We start from the raw sequence: 18806 nt of genomic DNA on the forward strand, positions 1-18806 counted from the left end.
GCGACAAATTTCATCAATCTGACCAATGCCAGTGCAAAAGCGGCACGCGATAGGGTTTTTGGTTGCTCGAGCCGACAGAAGTCAAAGTTAACGATCGATTCTGGCGCTTTGCAGAACAGGTTTTCCGGAAGCCATATCATCCCACCCGCCATACCACATCAGCAGATCCCGGGAGTGCTTTCCGTCCCCTCCAAAATTAGTCGCCCTTCCCCGGTGTGTGCTGCTTTTTGAAGCGAAGAAGCCAGACAGCCAAGTTGGATGAAACTTTAGGAAGAGAGATCGTGAAGCTTCCCAAGACTTTTGGAAAAGCCGAGATGAGGAAGAGAGAAAAGCCGGGAGAAAAAGTCCGACCATCAGTCTGTTGCCCCTTATCCTTTCCTACCATTTCCCTTCCCATTTTTCCCCGATCCGTACGTCCGCGTCCGTGCCATTCTCATCAGCCGAGAAACCGTTCGTCGAGCAATCGATGTCTTTTTGAAAACTCGAAAGGAGAGAGGAATAGGAGACGTCGAATGATCAAGAGACAGCCAGGTAACGCCGTGCTCCTCCAGCGCGTTCAGCCAAACAAAGGAAAAGCTTACTAGCGCGCTCTTCGGTATCCTTGAACGCCAATAGCCGTTTGAAAGTAGAAAAAAGCAATAGAAATACGCGCGCCGTAAATGCTCATTTGCGCTTCGCTTATGTGTGTCAACGTGGCGGTGAGTGTGCAGGAGTGGGGGGTGGATCGTGTACGGTGTAGCAACAGAAAGCTCGCGATTGTGGCGAGCGCAAACAGCAGTCGACAAAAGGAGCAGCTTCTGACAATCAAAGATTCATGCCATGAAGCGTGCGTGCGTGCGTTCAGCCGGGGCAGCCAGCGGGCGCAGGTGGTCCGTTGTGAAGTTTCAGATCCATCACGTATTGCATCAGGCTGCAATCCTCGCATTTAACGAGAGCCTGAAGCGCCTTGATCCGCGTCCTGAGAAGCTGATTCTCGTCGGCAAGCTGCTTCTTGTCCTTCTCCATCTGTTTGATGTACGCCGTAGCGCTGGCCAAGACCACGGCTTTGCTGGGCTTCGACGGTGTGGGCAGATCCTCAATGTCGCCACCTTCGCAGCCCCTGGAAGACTGCTGAAGCGCCGGAACCACTCGCCTGAGAGAGTCGAGCTGTGTGTTCAGGGATTCGCGGTACTTGCGCTCAACCTGGTTGTGTGGCAAACGGCGGCGAGTCTTGCCCTTTCCATCGGCACCATCTGCACCCGGTCCCGCACCGCCCATATCCTCGGGCGAATGCGAATCTGGGCTGCTTTCATTCTTCAGTGCTGATGGCTGCTGTTGTTGCGGCGGTTCGGCGGTTCCTGAAGTGCTCTTGCTGAAGAGACGTCCGGAGGGCTCGCGGCTCGAATCGCTCTCGCTGCGCTTCAATCGAGGCCGATTCTGAATCTCCACCACGCCTTCGGGCGATTCCTTGGAGGGGATGGGATCCTGGGTCAGAAGCGAAGAGTCGATGGCCCCACTAAAATTGGAATCCTCCGTGTTGGCGAAAAGGAACGGCGCACAGGCCCCGCCACAAGTGGATGGGTTGGGTGGAGTCCCTTCCTTGCTGTGGTTGGGACAGAGTGGCGAAGTCCAGCATGCGGCGAGCGAGTCGGCTTTTCCGGAGTTCTTGGATCGCTTGGTCGTCATGTCCGTCTCGGGCAGCTCGTTCACAGTGTCCAGCGTAGAAACGGAGTTCTTCGCAGCGCCTCGGGGTCCCTGGGGAAAGGTTAGATCCTCGACGTAAGCAGCCGAGCGCGGGTCCTGCGGGAAAGCCGTCACGAAGTTCTGCTGGATCTCTGCAAGCGAAGTAGTCGTGGGCATGGACGGGGGCTGTTTGTTCTGCTGCTGCTGTTGTTGGGCTGCCGCAGACTGGCGGTTCATGACATTGGGTGGACGAGCCTGCTGGAACTGCGGCATGCGTCCGTTCGGGTCCGTCAGGTCGACGACGTCGTTGAAGTTTTCGGGCGACGAGTCGGAGGTGGAGCCGGCTAGTGTGACGGCGCCCAGCGGCTCCAGGACCTCGAGGTCGCTGAGGAAGTAGTTATTAGGGTCATTATAGAAGGCATCGGAGAAGTAGGTTTCCTGCGTGGCGTCCTCGTACGGGCTGAAGGCGGGGCGGCCCTGTGCGATTGAAGCGGCGGAGACCTGGCCGGCAGGACCTGAAGTGGTTGGGACGTTGGGGTGCTGCTGGGGGGGCGGGCGGCTCGGGTGCTGAGGCAGCTGCTGCTGGTGGTGGTGGTGCGGTTGGGCCTGAGGCCGCTGGTTCTGCTGCTGCTGCTGCTGTTGCTGCTGCTGCTGGGCCGACGGCTGGTCCCAGCGGCCGTCCTGGGCATTCAGACCGTCGTCCCCTAGGAATGAACTCCAGTTGAGAGCCATCCCCAGCGACGAGCAGTGATCAGGGCGGCAGTCGCAGGCGACGGGGAAAGGGCCACGCGTGCGGTCGCAGGCTTAGGTAATCGGAGGCGTGGAGCGGGTGGTGAGAGCGGCGGGGGGTCCTGTGGCGGGCGCGTTGAGGGCGGAGGGTGCTAGTTGTAGAGCTGGGGCGGAAGGGTGTGGTGGCTCGGATCGACGGTGAAGTGCATTCGAGGACGAGGCGGGATGTCGGTCAGCGATGACGAGATGGCTGGCACGAATTTTGTCCTGGGCAGCGAGTCCGGTGTGGTTACCGAGCAGCAGGCTCCGTGATGCCCCTCCTTATGACTGGGGCCCGGCCTTGTGTTTCGCAGAGGGGCGGAATGCGTCGGGTGCTCATGTCTGCGCATCGGGGAGCGCCAGGGCAATCGCAGGCGGCCAGCAGGCGCAGCGCCAAGGGGCGCGAGCAGCAGATCCTTGGGACTCTGGCGTTGCCTTTGGCGGCAAGATCAGGCCACTTTTGCGCATTGGGGGGTGGTTCGATCCCAGCGCAGCGCGCCTGTCATAAGCACCCGCCGCCCAAAGCGAGCGCGCAGGACGAGGCGCTGCCGATTCTCCAGCGCGCCGCCGCCCGTGCAACGCCCGGCTCTAGGCACGGCATGGCAGCGCTGCTGCTGCTGCTGCTGAGGACGCAGACAGCAGCCGCCGTTGCTCGCTGCAGCGGGAGCGACCCGTGCAGCCGAGCCGGCCCTAGCTCGCCGGCGGCCTGTCTCACCGCGACCGCACACCTGCCCGAGCTCCGCGGCCTTCGCCCCTCGTCCCGGCTGCACGCATACGGCAAGCCAGATGGAGCAATGCAATCTACGGGTGGGCCTAAGAGCATGCGACGCTGCAAGAACCGGTTTTGCGACCTGCTGCACGAGTAGTGACCCAGGCCGCAGCACTGGGATCATTCCCGCGCTGTGCAGCGCCGATGGCGAAAGGCCGCGAAGGTCGGGCGTCGAACGCGGCCTGCATATATTGCACTTCGACTGCCATGCTGTCACCGCTACTGCGCGCGCCAATTGGGTCCTCACACCACATCAGCCGCCGCGGCCCGCTGCTTTTTTGTGGCGGACCCTCTTTTGCATGCATAGGGTTTCCATTTTTAGTCATCACCTATAGCTCCATACACACAATACACCACGGCCGTATGTGAGGCCTGACTGCACCTAGACCTAGACCCTGGCGCCCATGTGCCCGCCGCCGCCACCCTGATCTAGCTTAAGCCAGCGCCTCAACCGTTTCTTATTCCATCCAGCGGCGCTGGTCGCACACGGGGGAAACGGGCGTTGAACCCCGCACCGCTCGCGACGCGCAACCCTCCCCCTCTCGCTCAGGCACGGGAAATCTGCCCGTGAAGCGAGACAGTGATCTCTGCCGCGAGACGGCCAATAGTGGGGTACTCCAGGCCGGCAGCGTGGATTGTGGGTCGCCGTGGCGGATGGCCCGCGCAGATCAGCACTCGATCTCTCATCCTACGCCGCTTTTTGCACGCGAACGAGCTTCTGCTGCTCATTGGGGTAACCTTGGGACGTCTCGGATGCGGCCGCCTGCCTGTTTCGGCACCCTCGCAAAGCACTGGCCAGCGCGAGAAGCATCCACAAGATACGCGCAGCCCCTCCCCATCTTGCGTGAAGAGCATTGCTCTACAGGGACCAGGTGTCTAGACCAGAGGCCCGGGCCATCAGTCCGTGGAGAGCTAGCTCTTCACCGGTCGCTTACTAGATCCTGCCGTGGTACTGAAGATGCTCCTTCGCAATGCAATCGTTGCGCTGGCAGTGGGTACTCGGGGAAAATTCTTCGTCTTCACGACTCGAAGTGATCCCACGCTTCCTCATGGAGGAGAGCTTCTTCACCGGAGGCACGCCTGGGGATGTGTGTTTCGCCCAAAAGCCGCAAGCTCAGACCATCATGGCGGCGGCATCGTGCGCCGTGTCCATCGAGGATCGGGTGGATTTCTTACTCTTGCTGCACACGGATGGAAGGATGGGTCGATGGCAGAGCGGGCAGAATTCGTTGAAGCGGTCAAACCAGTCGTCGAGACAGCCCTGGTGGAAGACGTGATGGCATCCCAGCCCTCGGACGTGCGCCTTGTCCTCGATCTCTTCCAGGCAGATGACGCTGGTCCATGGCAGTCAGCTTATGCTTCAACCATGGTCCAGGGAGCAAGACACTTACCAAACGGGGTGCTCGGACTTGTATTCCGGATGCTCCGTCTCGTGCTTGGAGCACCAGTCTTTGAAAATCTGAGACTTGCACGCGCGCTCAAGGTTGAGCATGCGCTTCTTGCGGCATTCGGCCTTCTCGTTGTCACTGTTTTTCGGAAGGCGCGGCAGGATGATGGCGGTTCTGGGGGTTGTCAGGGAGTGGAAAGGGACACATGATGCGAGATTGGCCCGTACGTGGCTATCAGAATGACAAGGATGATGGCGAAGATGGTGGGCAGCACGATCATAATGGCACGGCTGCCGGCGGGTGAGGCGTCTGGCATGTTGTGCGGCGCACGAGGCAACAGGGAAGTGTGGATAGAGAAATTGGTGGCCGGAGAGCTTGGCTCTGGGGATGTTCGGGGCGATTCGCGGGGACGCGTGTGGAGAGGCGTGAAAGAATACGGCTTGTACCACGACCAAGCCTCCAGACTCCTATCCTTTGTATTGTGTGCGGCAGCTGTTTCGCAGCGATGTCGCACACGATAGCATTCTCACCTGACGGTCTCACGAAGGGCCAGACGGGAGTCGACATGGCACCACCAGCCAACGGCAGAGCCGCGTGACAGAAAATGCGGCACAGGGAGACGGCAATCTCACTGATTGCGGTTCTCAACACCACTAAATCTCGGTAAGCAGGGCTCAACGAAGAAATTTCGATCCTCAGACCGCGTTCCAGTTCGCCAAGTGGAGGCGCTACGAGGCCGCGCGCCTTCTAGAACTCGATTGGCGCTCGGCTGAGGGCCCAATACGGAAAACCGACGAACAGGATGTGCGCGGGCGAGTGACCTGGAGCATGGGTGCGGGTGGGCGCACATGCGTGCGATCCAGCCGCAAGCGAGCGAAGCAGGACGACGGAAGCAGAAACAAAAGGAAGCTGAGGTTGAGCAGCGATCAGCGAAAACAACGGCCGCTAAAGTCGCGGCAGCTTAGTCAACCAACGGCTAGAGCGCGCCACCGGGCGTGGCCCACGTGGGACCCGCGAAAAACTCATGAGATGGAACCACGAGCCCAGAGCCATGCGAATAAGAAACGAGAGTGCGCTCTCCGGGCCTTTCCTGCATCCTTCGCTTCTCGCAACTCGTTGACGCCAGGGAAGACTCGATTCAATCCCGCCCACTGCCTGATATGGCCGACGGCATCCCGGAAAAACGCCGAGGGCGACCTACCTAGGGCGAGACCATCTCGTCGCGGTGCCTCAGGCACACCCGGCAAGTTCCTCCGTATGCCCGATCTGCCACACAAGCACAGCAGCACAACATATGTGAAGAAGTGGAGCATGAAGCGCACATGAAGCAGCTTTACGCGCTCCCTCCCTCCCCCAGCGCCGGTGGCGCTTTCTTGACAAGCACGGCGACATTGACCGGTGCGCCTTAGGCACATGCAACTGTACTCGTGTCGACCTAGAGCGCACGCCACCCTGCGCTGTTCGCATCATGCCATGTACTGTGCCGGCGCGCCCAACCCATCACCGCTTCACTGGTGTCGCAGCATATCTCCCTAAGGTCCCGGCACGCAGGAGTCGGTATTCGACTTGATGAGGAGCGCCCCGCCACTGCCGCCGCCCGCCCGCAACCCTTCCCCCTTGGGTCCCCAAGAGCAACCACGTCTGATGACGCCTGATGAGTTGTCGGAGCCTGCCGCCAATAGCGCCCGCTGTTGTGTTGCAAAGAAGACGCGAGATACCGCCAAGCGCCCTGCGTGCAACCACGCCGGATTCAAAAAAAGCACCCATACCGACGTCCGCCGCCCTGGCGACCCGCCCCCTCTGCCCGCGTTTCTGATTGACAGTACGACGCCGGCGCTAGCACCACATTTCTGCAGCATGGGCGTCTGATAACAAGATGACGCGCCAACAGGAGCCGGGAGGCAAGATGAAATCAGATCGCAGCATCGCGCTTTCGGTCTCAGCGAGCAGGATGCACTTCATCATCGATTCATCGGCTGACCTTCTCGTGCCGCCGCTTCGCCTTTGGTTGATTCCTCGTACGAAGCTAGCAAGAGAGCGCCCACCCAATATCCTTATGTGACATTTCTTTTTGTCTCGTGCTGATTAGGAAAAGAAAAACAAGACATCGCTGGTCAATCGTCTGATACTGTAACGCCACCCCCGCATGTTACTGACGAACAGGGATACCAGACCCGGATGTGCAGCAGCGTGTAGCATGAGCTCACGAGCCACATTCAGGGCCAGTGCCGCGGTGCAGAGGATGCTTTCTTGACGGTCTAGGTAGGGCTGTTGCGGTACGACGAGTTGTTGCTGTTACTCCTGCTACTCGCCGGCGGAGGCACAGCCGTGCTTGATTCCCTCCTCCTGGACGCCGGCTGCTTCGACATGGCGAAGTAGACCTCGGCGCAGAGAGCTGGATTCTGAATGATCATCTCCTGGGCCCACCTCAAGCGGCGGTCGCGCTCCGCCTGCTGCGCATGTTGTGTCTCAACACCGTGCTGTTGCGAGAGGCCTTCAAGGCGTTCATCCGCAAGAGCGCGCTGCTCGAGCTCTGACGTCACTTGGTGGACATACATCTGATTGTCTGCTTTGTTACAATTGGCTGTCATGTATATTTCACGGTTCAAGTCCTCAACTACACACGCAATACAGACAGCTGGATTTCGGATTGCACGCATAGGATATCTAGTAGTTGGTGCACGGAATGGTCAGACAATGCCCAGCCCTCTCCTATTCTTTCGCCGCTCTGGACTGAATCCTTCTCGCTTTGCATATCTCTAAGATCCTTCATTCCGACTACGCTTGTAGTCCGATCTCATATCTCGCTTTTCCAAAAGTTCTTATCCGGATCTCTTTCCTTCCATGCTCATCCCAACTTATCGTTTCTCGTGTTGTTCCAATCTCTGTTTTTCCAATATGCTGCGCGCCTGGAACGTGGTCGCGTCTTCTCAATATCCGTCGAAATCCAGCCGCTGTCATGTGCATTGCCGTGTCAGGTGGCTCAGTCGTCGGAGGCTGGCCTGTTTTTTTTTTTTTTTGTTTCATCCCCAGTACATCCCCCAGATGGCATCTCCGTCCGGAATCGGCCAGTTGCGTTCCCACTCAGCAAGCGTGGCGAAAGGTCGGCGGCGCTCCGCACCGGGATCCGCCTCATCATCATCATCATCATCATCGCCCCGAATGGCATTCATGAGCCCACTCCACCTCATCCTGTCCACGTCTCCCAGGTCGAGCCACATGCCCTCCGCATCGTCGTCGTCGGCGTTCTTCTTGTCGGCCTCTGTGGCGACGCGCGGCCTGACGTAGCCTCTGCGGCGCATGCCCTGTTGTTGCTGGTGGCGGCGGTGGTGCTCGTCGGACGGTTCGGAGTAGTAGTCGACGCCGTCGTACCTCTCGTGCGGCTCGGATGATCCCTGCCACGAGCCCTCCCACCGGCTCTCTGCGAGGCCTTGGCGCCAGGATGAAGCTAGGAAGCGGTCGACGCGGCTGTTGCTGTCGTCGTCGGCTTGGTTCTCGTACTGGACGACGTACTCGAGCTGCAGTGGCAGGCTTGTCTGGACGGCTGAGATGAGCCAAGCAGGCAGGCAGCGCGTAATGTCTGGTTCATCCTCCTGGTGGTGGTGAGGCTGGTGTTGCTGCTGCTGCTGGAAGTGGAGTAGATCTTCCGGCTGGTACTCTGGCTGGTACTGCTGGTACGGCGGCATTGTGTGGTTTGCGCCGTTGCTGTCGCCGGCGGTGGACGCGGCGGCGGCGGCTTCGCGCATGAGCGCTGTCCAGAAGCTGACCTGATTGAGCCAGGCGGACATGTCGTGCGCGGTGAAGGGTTCGGTGGTGGTGGAGGGCGGCGGGAGTGAGAAGGAAGGAACCCCGAAGTGATGGGGGTGGGTGATAGCAGGCTGTTCGTAGCCCTGCTGTTGCTGCTCCCACTGCTGCTGATGCTGTTGTTGCTGCGGCTGTTGCTCCCAGCCGGTGTACCAGGCGGCGGCCTGCCACTGCTGTTGCTGTTGTTCGTCCAACAGCAGCTGCTGGTCGTCGTCCTCCTCGCCCGCCAAGGGCTGGTATGGCGCTGCCTGTGGGTTCCAGGCGAACGCGCGACCGTCCTGGCGGGACGAGGGGGACGACTGCTGCTGCTTCCACTGTTGAGCTGTATTCTGCTCCACTTCAGTGGCATTGGTAACTCTTGTGTGGGTCTTGTGGGCTGGGTACTCACTCGTTGTTCGTGACGACGTCGTCGACGGCAGCGGCGGAGTCGTTTGGTGATGGTGTTGTTGGAGGATGCGGAAGATCTTGTTGTTGTTTGCTTGCGAAAGAGGAAGACACTGGAAGAAGCATGTCCGAAACGGGTTAGACCGGAGGGTCGAAGGTAGGCAGTTGAACCATTTGCGGGCATGTAAACATTCAATGCCTATTTCAGTACTTCAGAGAAACTGATTTGAATTGCTGCTAGAAGACTAGAAGATCTACCTAGATCTTTTCCCCAGTAACCGCCAGAACTGCGGGTTGATAAGAGCTCGACTGCGCAAGTCCTCGATGGAGCCGCATGCCCTCCTGCACAACCAAATACCCCATTTGTAAGAAAGTCCGCCCTGAATATCCGTTTCTATTATCCAAGCGCCGTCCTCCGTTTTCAAAATGCCCCTCCTTGACCAGTTATAGAGAAAAGAAAAAGCCTTGATCAAGAAAGGCAAGAGTAGCCGTATCAGCAGCAAAGCAGCCAACGCCAGTGTGGATCAAGAAGAGCCAATCGCGAGAAGTAGAAAACAAAGGAAAAGAAACCCGCCAGTCCGTCTGGGAAAATGGACGTCAGACAATGATCTGCGTTGCCCACTGCTGCGCACAATTGGTCTGAGCGGTTGTCTTCTTTCCTCTCTTTCGATTCTCTCCCCCAACTCGCCGATGGTAAGTCTTGTAAGGATGTTTGCTGCTTTAGCGGGTATGGTTGCGGCGGTGGCCAAGACCATCGAGGCCAACACCACCGTCCAGGTCGTCGTCATCACTGTCCCTCTTGGTATTATAGAACTTGGCGAGCTCCTTCTCGGCGGCGCCGGGCTGCGGGAGCATACGGCGGATCATGGCGCCAATCTCAGCATCGGAACTCTTGGCAAGGAAGTCGCTCATTTCGATGCCGTGGTTGACACGGAAGTTCTCAGCGTTGACGGCCTTGGTAGCGGTAGTGTTGGTGTTGGTCTGGGTAGGGACGAAGTACGCAGTAGCCGGGTCGCCCATACTGGAGGCGGGATGGATGCCAGCCTGCTGCTGCTGGTTGGTAGCGAAGGCGGTAGAAGACTGAGGGTAAGTGCCGGTAACATGGTTGCCGTGGTTGTAAGCGCCGTTGGCGTAGTTGCCAGTCTGCTGGTTGTTGTACCGAGGAGGAGATGCCACAGGGACAAGAGCCTGGGACATGGAGGTGCGAGCGGAGCCGGAGCCGGAAGAAGGGACAGCGGACGAGGCCTGGCTGCCGCTAGTCTGGCGACGGTGCTGGAGGTGAGCGCGCGGAGCTGTGGGCGGTGGCATGACATGTTCCTGGTAGGGAACGCCCGAGTCGCGCCAGATCTGGACCAGGCTGCGCGGGTCGTTGTACAGGTCTACGGCTGCAATGTTGGTCATCGAAAGGCCAGGAGAGCCATGAAGCCGCCTTACCAGGTACGTTGCAGAGAGCTTTCTTCTGCTCGTCGGTCATGTGAGGGACGTCCTTGGGACGATGCTTGCCCGTGCGCCTGGGAGTGTCCCTGTCCGCCATGGTGGAAGACGTAAGTAGAGAACGAACGTGAGCGCGAAGCTGCGTTGAAGCGGATGGGTCGCGCCGGTCGGGTGCCGGGATGGAGAGGTAGGTAGGAGTGTAGGCGGGTGAAGAAAGTTGGAGCGGAGCGGGCGTGTCTTTTTATGACGGCATGGTGCGGGCGACACGCAGGCGGGTACACTTGCAGGCGAGCATGCGTTCACAGGCAGGTGCGAGGGCCTGACATGTGCCACCACGGATTGATTCTCTCAAATCAGGCAAAGCCGTGGAATCACTTCCAGCTCTTACCTCCAGCTGGACACTCTTCACTCTCTATCCTCACTGTTTCAGTAAATCAGTTCTCTCTTTTTTTCTATAGCACTACATTTCACTTCCATGTTCAAGTTCTACGTGGTGTCCCAGCGCCAACTTCCGGTCCTACACTTAGGCGCATGAAGTCACCAAACCGCAGCATCGGGTCAAGTATGAGAACTCGTAGGGCCTGGTACCGTTCTAAGTAAGCTCCACTAAGGTATTTCTTCATTTCCACTCTGAACTCCATCGTGGAGGTTCTCTACACTGCCGGATCATTTTCTCCGGCTGGAGTTCTAAATTTAGGATATTCACTTAAAGTTACTTACGCGAAGCAACGGCCACACTTCAACAAAGAGACGATGCCAATTTCTCGAGTATAGGGAGAGGCACCTCAAAGAGTAGAGGTAATGAGTATATCGAGTAGATGTGTTGGATTATAATTTACAGCATGCTTGACTCGAGAGCAGAAGCCACGGGCCACATAAAGGGGCATCGCATGGCTGCGGCTGGTAATCCCAGGCAGACTTCTCCGAGGCCAAGAATGAAGTGCGTTTGTTGCGTCACAGGGAGAATTTGATGTTATTAAGAAGGCAGCGGCCGAGTAGGCTTCCATCCCGATTCTGGAAGATCCTATTTGCCCTATGCGCTGACAGCTGTCATGTAAATCATTCAGCTCCCCCTGCTCAGCTGATGACAATCAGCCCGAGCGCCTCCCTGCGGCCCGGGAGCCTTTGCAGGGCGGGTCCACCTCACCTCCGCAGTCGCACGTGCCGCCGTCGGCAACCACCAGCACCACGTCATTTAGTAGGGCCATATCATGGACAAACGCGCCGCCGGCGTCGCTCGAAAAGTCACTCAACCCTCACTGCTGCCCGGGGAGGGCTCCCGGAGCAACCCCAACATGCCCAACAGCATCAAGAGGCTCTTCGCCTGCCTCGACGACGCCGACGCCGACGCCGCGCACCAGCCCGCCCACCGCCCGTCGAAAGGGTCCAAGGGATCTGCAACAAGCTCCGACGGCACCCACTCGGCCAAGAAACCTCGCTCCAGCTCCAGCTCCTCCGTTCTCACCCGCACAACCACGTCTCTCTGCAGAGTCGCCCGCAAGCTCCGCAGCAATCCCATCACTCCGCAGCGCAGCTTCAAGGGGCCTACCGACCACGCCCCCCGTTTCTCCGACGATACCGAGGTTGACGATCCCAATGGCCGCTGGGGCCCCATTCTTTCCATCTCGGACGAAGCCCTGGTCAGCCTCGTCAGCCTGTTCACCTTCTCGACTCAGAGAAAGTCGGCCACCAACATTTCCGTCATCGCCCGCACAAATGGCCGCAACAACGCTCTCTACACCGTCCAGTACTACTGTCCCTCCTTGATCAAAGTCTGCGTGCGTGTCCCGGCCTGCGGCTGGGGCGACCGCTGGCTGCCGTCCGACGCTGATGCACTGCGGAATGTCGCCCACACCATGCGCTACGTCCAGAAGCACACCACTCTGCCCGTTCCGGATGTCCTCCAGTATGACACGACCTTCAATAATGCCATCGGCGCTCCCTACCTCATGATGTCCTACGTCCACGGCCGTCCACTGCCCGAAGTCTGGTACGACCGTGCCGCTGGCAGCACCAAATCCCTCGAGGACAAACGCCAGGCCATCCTTCGTTCCCTGGCCACCGTAACTGCCTCTCTGCGATCTCTTACCTTTACTAAAATGGGGCCGCTTCTCTTCCGGCCCGTCAACGGCGACGACAAAGACCAGCGCCCTTATGTTGCCGCCGCCGTCATGGCCCCCTTCGGTCGTCCCATGAAGAAGTCCAAGGGGAAATTCAACCCCCAAGACCATCTCTCCACGCCTGAGAGCGACTCCCGCGCCTTCTTCTTCCACTGCCTCGACGCAGCCCGCGCCTACGCCATCGCCCACGAGCGCACGAGCGAAGTGCGCGGCGTCTTCAAGCTGTGGCGCCTGCTGATGGAGGAGATGCCGTGGCCTGAGCGTTCCAGCAGCACGAGGATCACCTATGGTAAATCCAACCACGGTGAGGGAAATGAAGACGAAGGAGTAGAAACCTTCGTCCTCGGCCCGCCCGCAGACTTTGACGCTGCAAGCATCCTGGTCGACGAGCACTCGGGCGCCGTCGTTGGCGTCGTCGGCTGGGATGGGCTCGAGACGCAGCCGCTGATGCTCGGGTGGCCAACCTGTCCAGATCTGTTGACGGTGGACTGGACGCGTGGCATCTCTTGGCCTCGTCGCCCTCCCTTTGCAGCGAGAACGAAAGAGATGGCCACAGTGGACATTATCGAGGATGGCCGCAGCTGGGATGCGTATCGTGCCGATTACGCGGCCCACTTGCAGGCAGCCATCGGCGCCGGGGGCCAGGCGGGCGGGTTTCCATTCGAGCTGTACGCGACGAAGGGCCACTTGTACCAGGCTGTGCTGCGGAGTCTGGATGACCTGGATCAGATGAGGGAGGTACTGGATCGGGTGCTGGAGGTGACGTTGCCGAGGGTGAGGAGGGCTGACCTGGTCGTGTCGGTGGGGGAGGCCGGCTTGAGTGCGGAGCAGGAACGCTATGTGAGGGCGAAGTTCAGAGAATTGCTGAGGTGAGGGAGTAATGCCGGCGGACGTGGTTGCTAACAGCTGGGCAGACCGTAATTTTCTCGTCTGGGAGAGAGTGAAGAAGACGGAATGCGTTCTAATTAATACGGACCACTCGTTTGCGATGACTTCATATCGTCAACAACAAACCTGAAAACTAATGGCGTTCGCCACCACTTAAAATTGCCTATTTTTAGTTTATGGCTGAAAGGTAGTTCTGGAGTCTGGAACATTGTCTCAGTAATGTGGGGCAAAAGACATTGCCAGCACGTGTCCCCTGAGAAGGTTTAATTTGCGGATATCATTCGTTGTCTACTGCGAAATGGTGTAGAACGAAACACAACACCAAAAAAAGCATATTCTCACATATACTAGATAGATGAAATTTACTCCTCACGGATAGCACTCTTTTCCGTCTTCCTTTTCTTCCCCTGCGGCTCCTTCATCTCCGACGAAGGATCTTCACCAGCTAGTACCTCTGAGGCCATCTGCCTGCGCGACTGTACGGCAGCGGCATCCTTTTGCCGGAGAACTTCGACATCGCGACCCGACTTCAGAGCCTGCGCCTCCTTGTTGTAGCCGTCTCGGTAGGGGTGCTTTATGCAGCCGAGTCGGGGTACCAGAGAAGACTTGCAGTTCTCGGCTTCGCAGAGGACTTGGTGACCTTTTTTCCAACAGCGGGGTTTGGATGCTTTTCCGCAATAGTGACTGTAGTGGGAGCGAGCTGGTTAGCTAAGGAAGAGATGCAAGAGGGGGGGTTTGGGAGAGACGAGCCAGTGGTGGTTCCTCCTTTTCCCTCCAGCCCTGTTCTTGCTGGTATAGATTTTACCTTGCCCCATGGCTATAGGTATGAGCACACTAATGCTTTGGAGAGCTATTGTACTGTGAGCAAATTTGGTGATTCCGGGATCAGGGACGTACATGGCGATGCGTAAGAATGGAGGAGATGTTTTTGGAGGGGGATAAGGTGGATCAGGATCGAGAGTGAAGAGCCTTAATTCAAGTAAATTCTACAAGTAACAGCAAGCATTGTAATTTATAGGGCAGTGTTGCTCGCGAAGCTCTTATACTGTTTCAGATGCGAGATGTTTCGGGAGCGTCCAAAACACCAAGACGTGAGTCAGACACTGAAGCACTCAGTGACCGGAAAATGGCAGACGCATGAGCCAGCACTGATTGACATCTGCAAGCATGTGTGGTGTGTGAATCATGGAAAGTGGTTCCGCCGGGGTTGAGACATAATTAGCGACATGTGGAGGTGATCTGCAGTAGCTATTTGAGGTACGTAGAATTATGATGAATGTGATTTGTTAAATCTTAACGTGAGTGTAGTGCTAACGCGGATGTCTGGAATAAATTATAGAAGACACGTGCCTGGGATTAGGTGCCAGTCGAGAGTGATTGAAGCTTTCGTTGCCGGATAATTATAACTATCATAGAAAAGAGTAAATGGAAGATGACACGGTGGTTGTCCAGGAAACTTTTGGACACACGTGAATCGAGGTGGTTCCAAGGGACTCGGGGCCACAAATTTGCGGGATAAGGTAGCCACGGTTGACATGTTGAGTCTGCACACTTCCTTCGCCTTCTTCATTACATCATACAGTGGGTGTTTTGGCCAGCACCGCGCCTGCCACATTTCGGAGCTGGCAAACACCGACCACCATGCACAAACTCAAGCGCGTCTTCGAGAATTTCTTGGACAGCATCCGTTATGGCCGGTCAAAGGTCAACTTATCCTCCGGCTCCACCTCACCCACCCTAGTCCCCACCGATTTCGAGGATCCTACCACGGCGCGTTCAACTTCCATGTCATGCAAGAAAAAGCTACGTCACACGCTGCGTAAGGCGCTCCGCACGCTCGGCCTGAAGCCGCCAAAGCACAAGCATACAGCCTCGCGGCAGCCAACGCCCGAAACGCACCAGCCCAAGGACAAGTTTGGGGCTGTGGGCAAGATCCGCGACGAGGAAGTGGTTGAGCTGGCTCTCGACGTTGCATCCAAGGGCTCGCAAATTCCCAAGAGCATCCTCGCTGACGGGTCGCACGTCAGGGTGGTGAAGAGAGCGCATGGCTTCAACAATCTCGTCTTCATTGTACAATACTCGGAGAGCCTGAAGGTGTGCGTGCGTGTGCCGGCGTGCGCATGGAAAGGCGCATGGACGGAGCAGGACGCCGTGACGCTGCGCACCTCTGCCCTTAGCATGCGCTACATCAAGCGCCACACCAGCTGTCCCATCCCGGAGGTCATCACTTACGACACCACCTTCGACAACGCCATTCACGCGCCGCACATGATTCTGCTGCACGTTGAAGGCCGCGCGGTAGAGGAGCTTTGGTTCGACGAAGACGGCCCCATCCCGCTTGAGGAGAAACGCCAGAACATTTTACGCTCGTTAGCCCAGGCAACGGCACAGCTACGCTCACTGACCTTCGACCAAATGGGAGCTCTCCAGTTCACCACTGATGATGACGACAGCCCAACCATCGGCCCGTCCAGCCTCATGAGCTACGGGGCCAGCCGCACGCCCAGCTTTCTCGAGTTCGTCAAAGAAGCCGTGTCCCATCCGGCGCGCCGCTCTGACATGTTCCTCCGGGCCCGGCTTGAAGAGTGGAAGCAGATGGTGTTCAAAGGCCGGCTGGGACAGACGGAGAGGAACGAGGTGTTGGGCACCTACCGGCTCTTCTCCATGCTTCTAGATGAGTTTCCGTTCCCCGTGGCCGGCGAGCCCGAGAAATTCATACTCGCGCCTCCGGACTTCGACATCCAGAACATCTTCGCCGACGAGCACGGAAACGTCACGGCCATCATCGACTGGGATCGGGTCGACAGCCGGCCCCGCTACATGGGATGGTGCAGCCCGCCATACTTCTTGACCATGGACTGGGACAGCGAGCGCAACTACGCCTGGCCGCACGTGCAGGCGTGTGAGATGCCACCGGTGGATTACGACAGGTTTCGCGCCGACTATGCCCGCTACATGAGCGAGGCCTGCGGCGGAGAGGGAGATTGCAAGTACACTGCCAAGGCCCATCTCTTTGACCGCATCGTCGAGGCTCTCGGCCGGACCGCCGTGATGGACGGGCTGCTCGAGAAGATCGTGGCCCATGTTCTCCCGCGCGTCCATGCTGGAATGGTGAGGCAGTGCGTCGGAGCGGGGGCTCTCGCGCCGGAGAGCGAGGAAATCATCAGGGCAGGTCTGCGTCGGCTGCTTGAGTGTTAGGACGAAGGTTTTTGATGTTGGCCCGGCCGGCGGCGATTCAGGCAAGAGGCGTCGGAGAGCGGCGACTAACGAGGAGCGGTCTGCCGACGGCGGGCCGTGGGCCACAACGTCACTCCTGACTTCACGACACCCTGGTTCGATTCTGACTAACACTTTCGTACCGGGCCGCAAGTTGTAGCGTACCTAGAAAAATGCACATGCAATGCCGCCAAGGTGAAAAACGACGTCCTTTGCTTGTTGCACGCAATGCCGGCGCCGACGGCTCACCCATGCCACAGCCGAGCGGCACGGCGCGCACGGCGGCTCGACTTTGCAACACCGTTGGCTTGAATTTCCGCTTCGGGCAATACGATTACTCATTGATACTCGACATGGCGTTCTGTGGGGTTCGACGACGCGAACCCCACACCCTTGACGTCTTTTTTTGCACTTTTCATCCCCTTTCTCGCCTTCTCTCTTCTACCCCGCCCATATAAACCCTGCTGCCCTGCCCCCGCCCTCTTGTTCCTCATTTCCCAGCTCGGAAACCAGATAGATTTCTTGAAAGAGCAAGGATAGCCCGACCAAGCGATACGGATGCACACACAACCCAAAGGCAGCAAGCCAGGACCAGTTGAACCTCCCTTCCACGGCGCGAGCGCGAGCATCACTGCAACCGATCCCATTGCACCTGCTGCTCAGGACAACCAAGTCCCAACATGCGATCCGTCTGAGCAGACCCTCGCCAGCGAGAAGGAATGGACCAAGGACGACGACGACGAGAAGAAGACGCGCCCCGCCCCGCTGTATGAAGATGATGGCGATGCCGAACGCGCCGCTCGTTCGTCTTCTGATTCTTCGAGCACTTCGTCCCGGCCCTCGGATGAGGTTATTTATCCTGAGGGCGGCACCGAGGCCTGGCTGGTAGTGCTGGGATCCTTCTCTGGCATGGTAGCCTCCTTTGGAATGATGTGAGTGCGCCCTTAACCCATGTATGAAAAGCAATGCGAACTGACCTCGTGCACAAGGAATTCGGTTGGCATCTTTCAAGCCTACCTGGCCACGCACCAGCTGTCTCACTACGACGAGAGCACCATTGGCTGGATCTTCTCCGTTTACACCTTCCTCTCCTTCTTCTGTGGCATCCAGATCGGCCCCATCTTCGACGCCTATGGTCCGCGTCTCCTGGTGCTCGCGGGCAACATCCTGCTCATCGCGTCGATGCTCCTGCTCGGCGTGTGCAAAGAGTACTACCAATTCCTCCTTGTCTTTGGCGTCCTCGGCGGCATCGGCACCTCCCTCATCTTCACGCCAGCAATCAGCAGCATTGGACACTACTTCCAAGTGAAGCGAGGCGCAGCCACCGGCGTTGCCGCTGCCGGCGGTAGTATCGGAGGCATCATCTTTCCCCTGATGCTCCAATCGCTCTTCCCCAAAGTCGGCTTCGGCTGGGCCACGCGCATCCTCGGCTTCATCTTCATCTTCCTGTGCGGCGTGGCGCAGCTCTGCATCAAGTCGCGCCTCCCGCCCAAGCCCGGGTCGTCGGTGATGCCCGACTTCCGCATCTTCAAGGACGTCAGCTTCGCGCTGACGACGGCCGGCGTCTTCTTCATGGAGTGGGGGCTCTTCGTGCCCATCACGTACACGACGTCGTTCGCCCTGTCGTCGGGCGCCATCGACCAGACGTTCGCGTACCAGCTGATCGCCGTGCTCAACGCCGGCAGCAGCATCGGCCGCTGGGCCCCGGGCTACGTCGCCGACCGCTTCGGCCGCTTCAACTGCATGGTCGCCACCCTGACCTTCTGCTTCGCCACCACCCTCGCCCTGTGGCTGCCCGCCACCATCCTGACGCCCGTGCCCGACTTCTCGTCCGATTCGGCCACCGTGAAGGGCCTGACCATCGCCTTCGCCTTCTTGTTCGGCCTCGCTAGCGGGAGCAACATCTCGCTGACGCCCGTCTGCGTCGGCCAGCTGTGCGACACGTCGCAGTACGGCCGGTATTACGCCACCTGCTACACCATCGTTAGCTTTGGCACCCTCACCGGTATCCCCATCGCTGGCGCTTTGCTGCAGACATCCAACGATCGCTACTGGGGTGTCGCCATCTTCACCATCGTGACGTATGCGCTGTCCGTCGCCTGCTACGTCACGGCGAGAGTCCTGAAGGTGGGGTGGAGTTTGAGCGCGAAGTTCTAATTCGAGACGAAGTATATGCAATGGACCACTCACGACGAAAAACGAGACGAATGGTAATTGAAATTGACGAGTTGGAGTAGAACTGGGTTGTTATGTAGGTTTGCATGGGGGTTCCTCTTTGATTTCATACCCCATATGTAATGTTGGTTGAATGGGTTACGCATTTTAGAGATTGATGAGTTTAACGAACGTTATAGAAAAAAGAGCACCTTAGAA

The 18806-nt window shown here is 58.2% G+C and overlaps 8 protein-coding genes across 8 annotated transcripts; 3 read left to right on the forward strand and 5 right to left on the reverse strand.

The window, feature by feature from the left end:
* Positions 1 to 840: 840 nt before the first annotated feature.
* Positions 841 to 2394, reverse strand: LTHEOB_7552 (Transcription factor; the record flags this gene model as incomplete). The annotated part of the gene is made up of 1 exon (XM_035516931.1): positions 841 to 2394. One exon carries the CDS (start codon positions 2392 to 2394, stop codon positions 841 to 843), a length of 1554 nt encoding a protein of 517 aa, XP_035371061.1.
* Positions 2395 to 4313: 1919 nt separating this feature from the next.
* Positions 4314 to 4903, reverse strand: LTHEOB_7553 (FAD-binding domain-containing protein; the record flags this gene model as incomplete). The annotated part of the gene is made up of 3 exons (XM_035516932.1): positions 4314 to 4533; positions 4591 to 4761; positions 4815 to 4903. 3 exons carry the CDS (start codon positions 4901 to 4903, stop codon positions 4314 to 4316), a joined length of 480 nt encoding a protein of 159 aa, XP_035371062.1.
* A 1942-nt stretch (positions 4904 to 6845) lies between these two features.
* On the reverse strand, positions 6846 to 7145 carry LTHEOB_7554 (uncharacterized protein; the record flags this gene model as incomplete). Its single annotated transcript, XM_035516933.1, has 1 exon — positions 6846 to 7145. The coding sequence occupies one exon, from the start codon at positions 7143 to 7145 to the stop codon at positions 6846 to 6848; it is 300 nt and encodes a 99-aa protein (XP_035371063.1).
* Positions 7146 to 7610: 465 nt separating this feature from the next.
* On the reverse strand, positions 7611 to 9138 carry LTHEOB_7555 (uncharacterized protein; the record flags this gene model as incomplete). Its single annotated transcript, XM_035516934.1, has 4 exons — positions 7611 to 8728; positions 8780 to 8869; positions 9034 to 9062; positions 9134 to 9138. 4 exons carry the CDS (start codon positions 9136 to 9138, stop codon positions 7611 to 7613), a joined length of 1242 nt encoding a protein of 413 aa, XP_035371064.1.
* Positions 9139 to 9495: 357 nt separating this feature from the next.
* Positions 9496 to 10309, reverse strand: LTHEOB_7556 (Rhoptry neck protein 2; the record flags this gene model as incomplete). Its single annotated transcript, XM_035516935.1, has 2 exons — positions 9496 to 10154; positions 10210 to 10309. 2 exons carry the CDS (start codon positions 10307 to 10309, stop codon positions 9496 to 9498), a joined length of 759 nt encoding a protein of 252 aa, XP_035371065.1.
* Positions 10310 to 11504: 1195 nt separating this feature from the next.
* Positions 11505 to 13202, forward strand: LTHEOB_7557 (Aminoglycoside phosphotransferase; the record flags this gene model as incomplete). Its single annotated transcript, XM_035516936.1, has 1 exon — positions 11505 to 13202. The coding sequence occupies one exon, from the start codon at positions 11505 to 11507 to the stop codon at positions 13200 to 13202; it is 1698 nt and encodes a 565-aa protein (XP_035371066.1).
* Positions 13203 to 14858: 1656 nt separating this feature from the next.
* LTHEOB_7558 (Serine threonine protein kinase) lies at positions 14859 to 16415 on the forward strand (the record flags this gene model as incomplete). The annotated part of the gene is made up of 1 exon (XM_035516937.1): positions 14859 to 16415. One exon carries the CDS (start codon positions 14859 to 14861, stop codon positions 16413 to 16415), a length of 1557 nt encoding a protein of 518 aa, XP_035371067.1.
* Positions 16416 to 16991: 576 nt separating this feature from the next.
* LTHEOB_7559 (MFS monocarboxylate transporter) lies at positions 16992 to 18590 on the forward strand (the record flags this gene model as incomplete). Its single annotated transcript, XM_035516938.1, has 2 exons — positions 16992 to 17365; positions 17423 to 18590. The coding sequence occupies 2 exons, from the start codon at positions 16992 to 16994 to the stop codon at positions 18588 to 18590; spliced, it is 1542 nt and encodes a 513-aa protein (XP_035371068.1).
* Positions 18591 to 18806: the final 216 nt, after the last annotated feature.

The sequence above is a fragment of the Lasiodiplodia theobromae genome, assembly GCF_012971845.1.
Source record: "Lasiodiplodia theobromae strain AM2As chromosome Unknown scaffold_23, whole genome shotgun sequence".
In the NCBI taxonomy this organism is placed as follows: domain Eukaryota; kingdom Fungi; phylum Ascomycota; class Dothideomycetes; order Botryosphaeriales; family Botryosphaeriaceae; genus Lasiodiplodia; species Lasiodiplodia theobromae.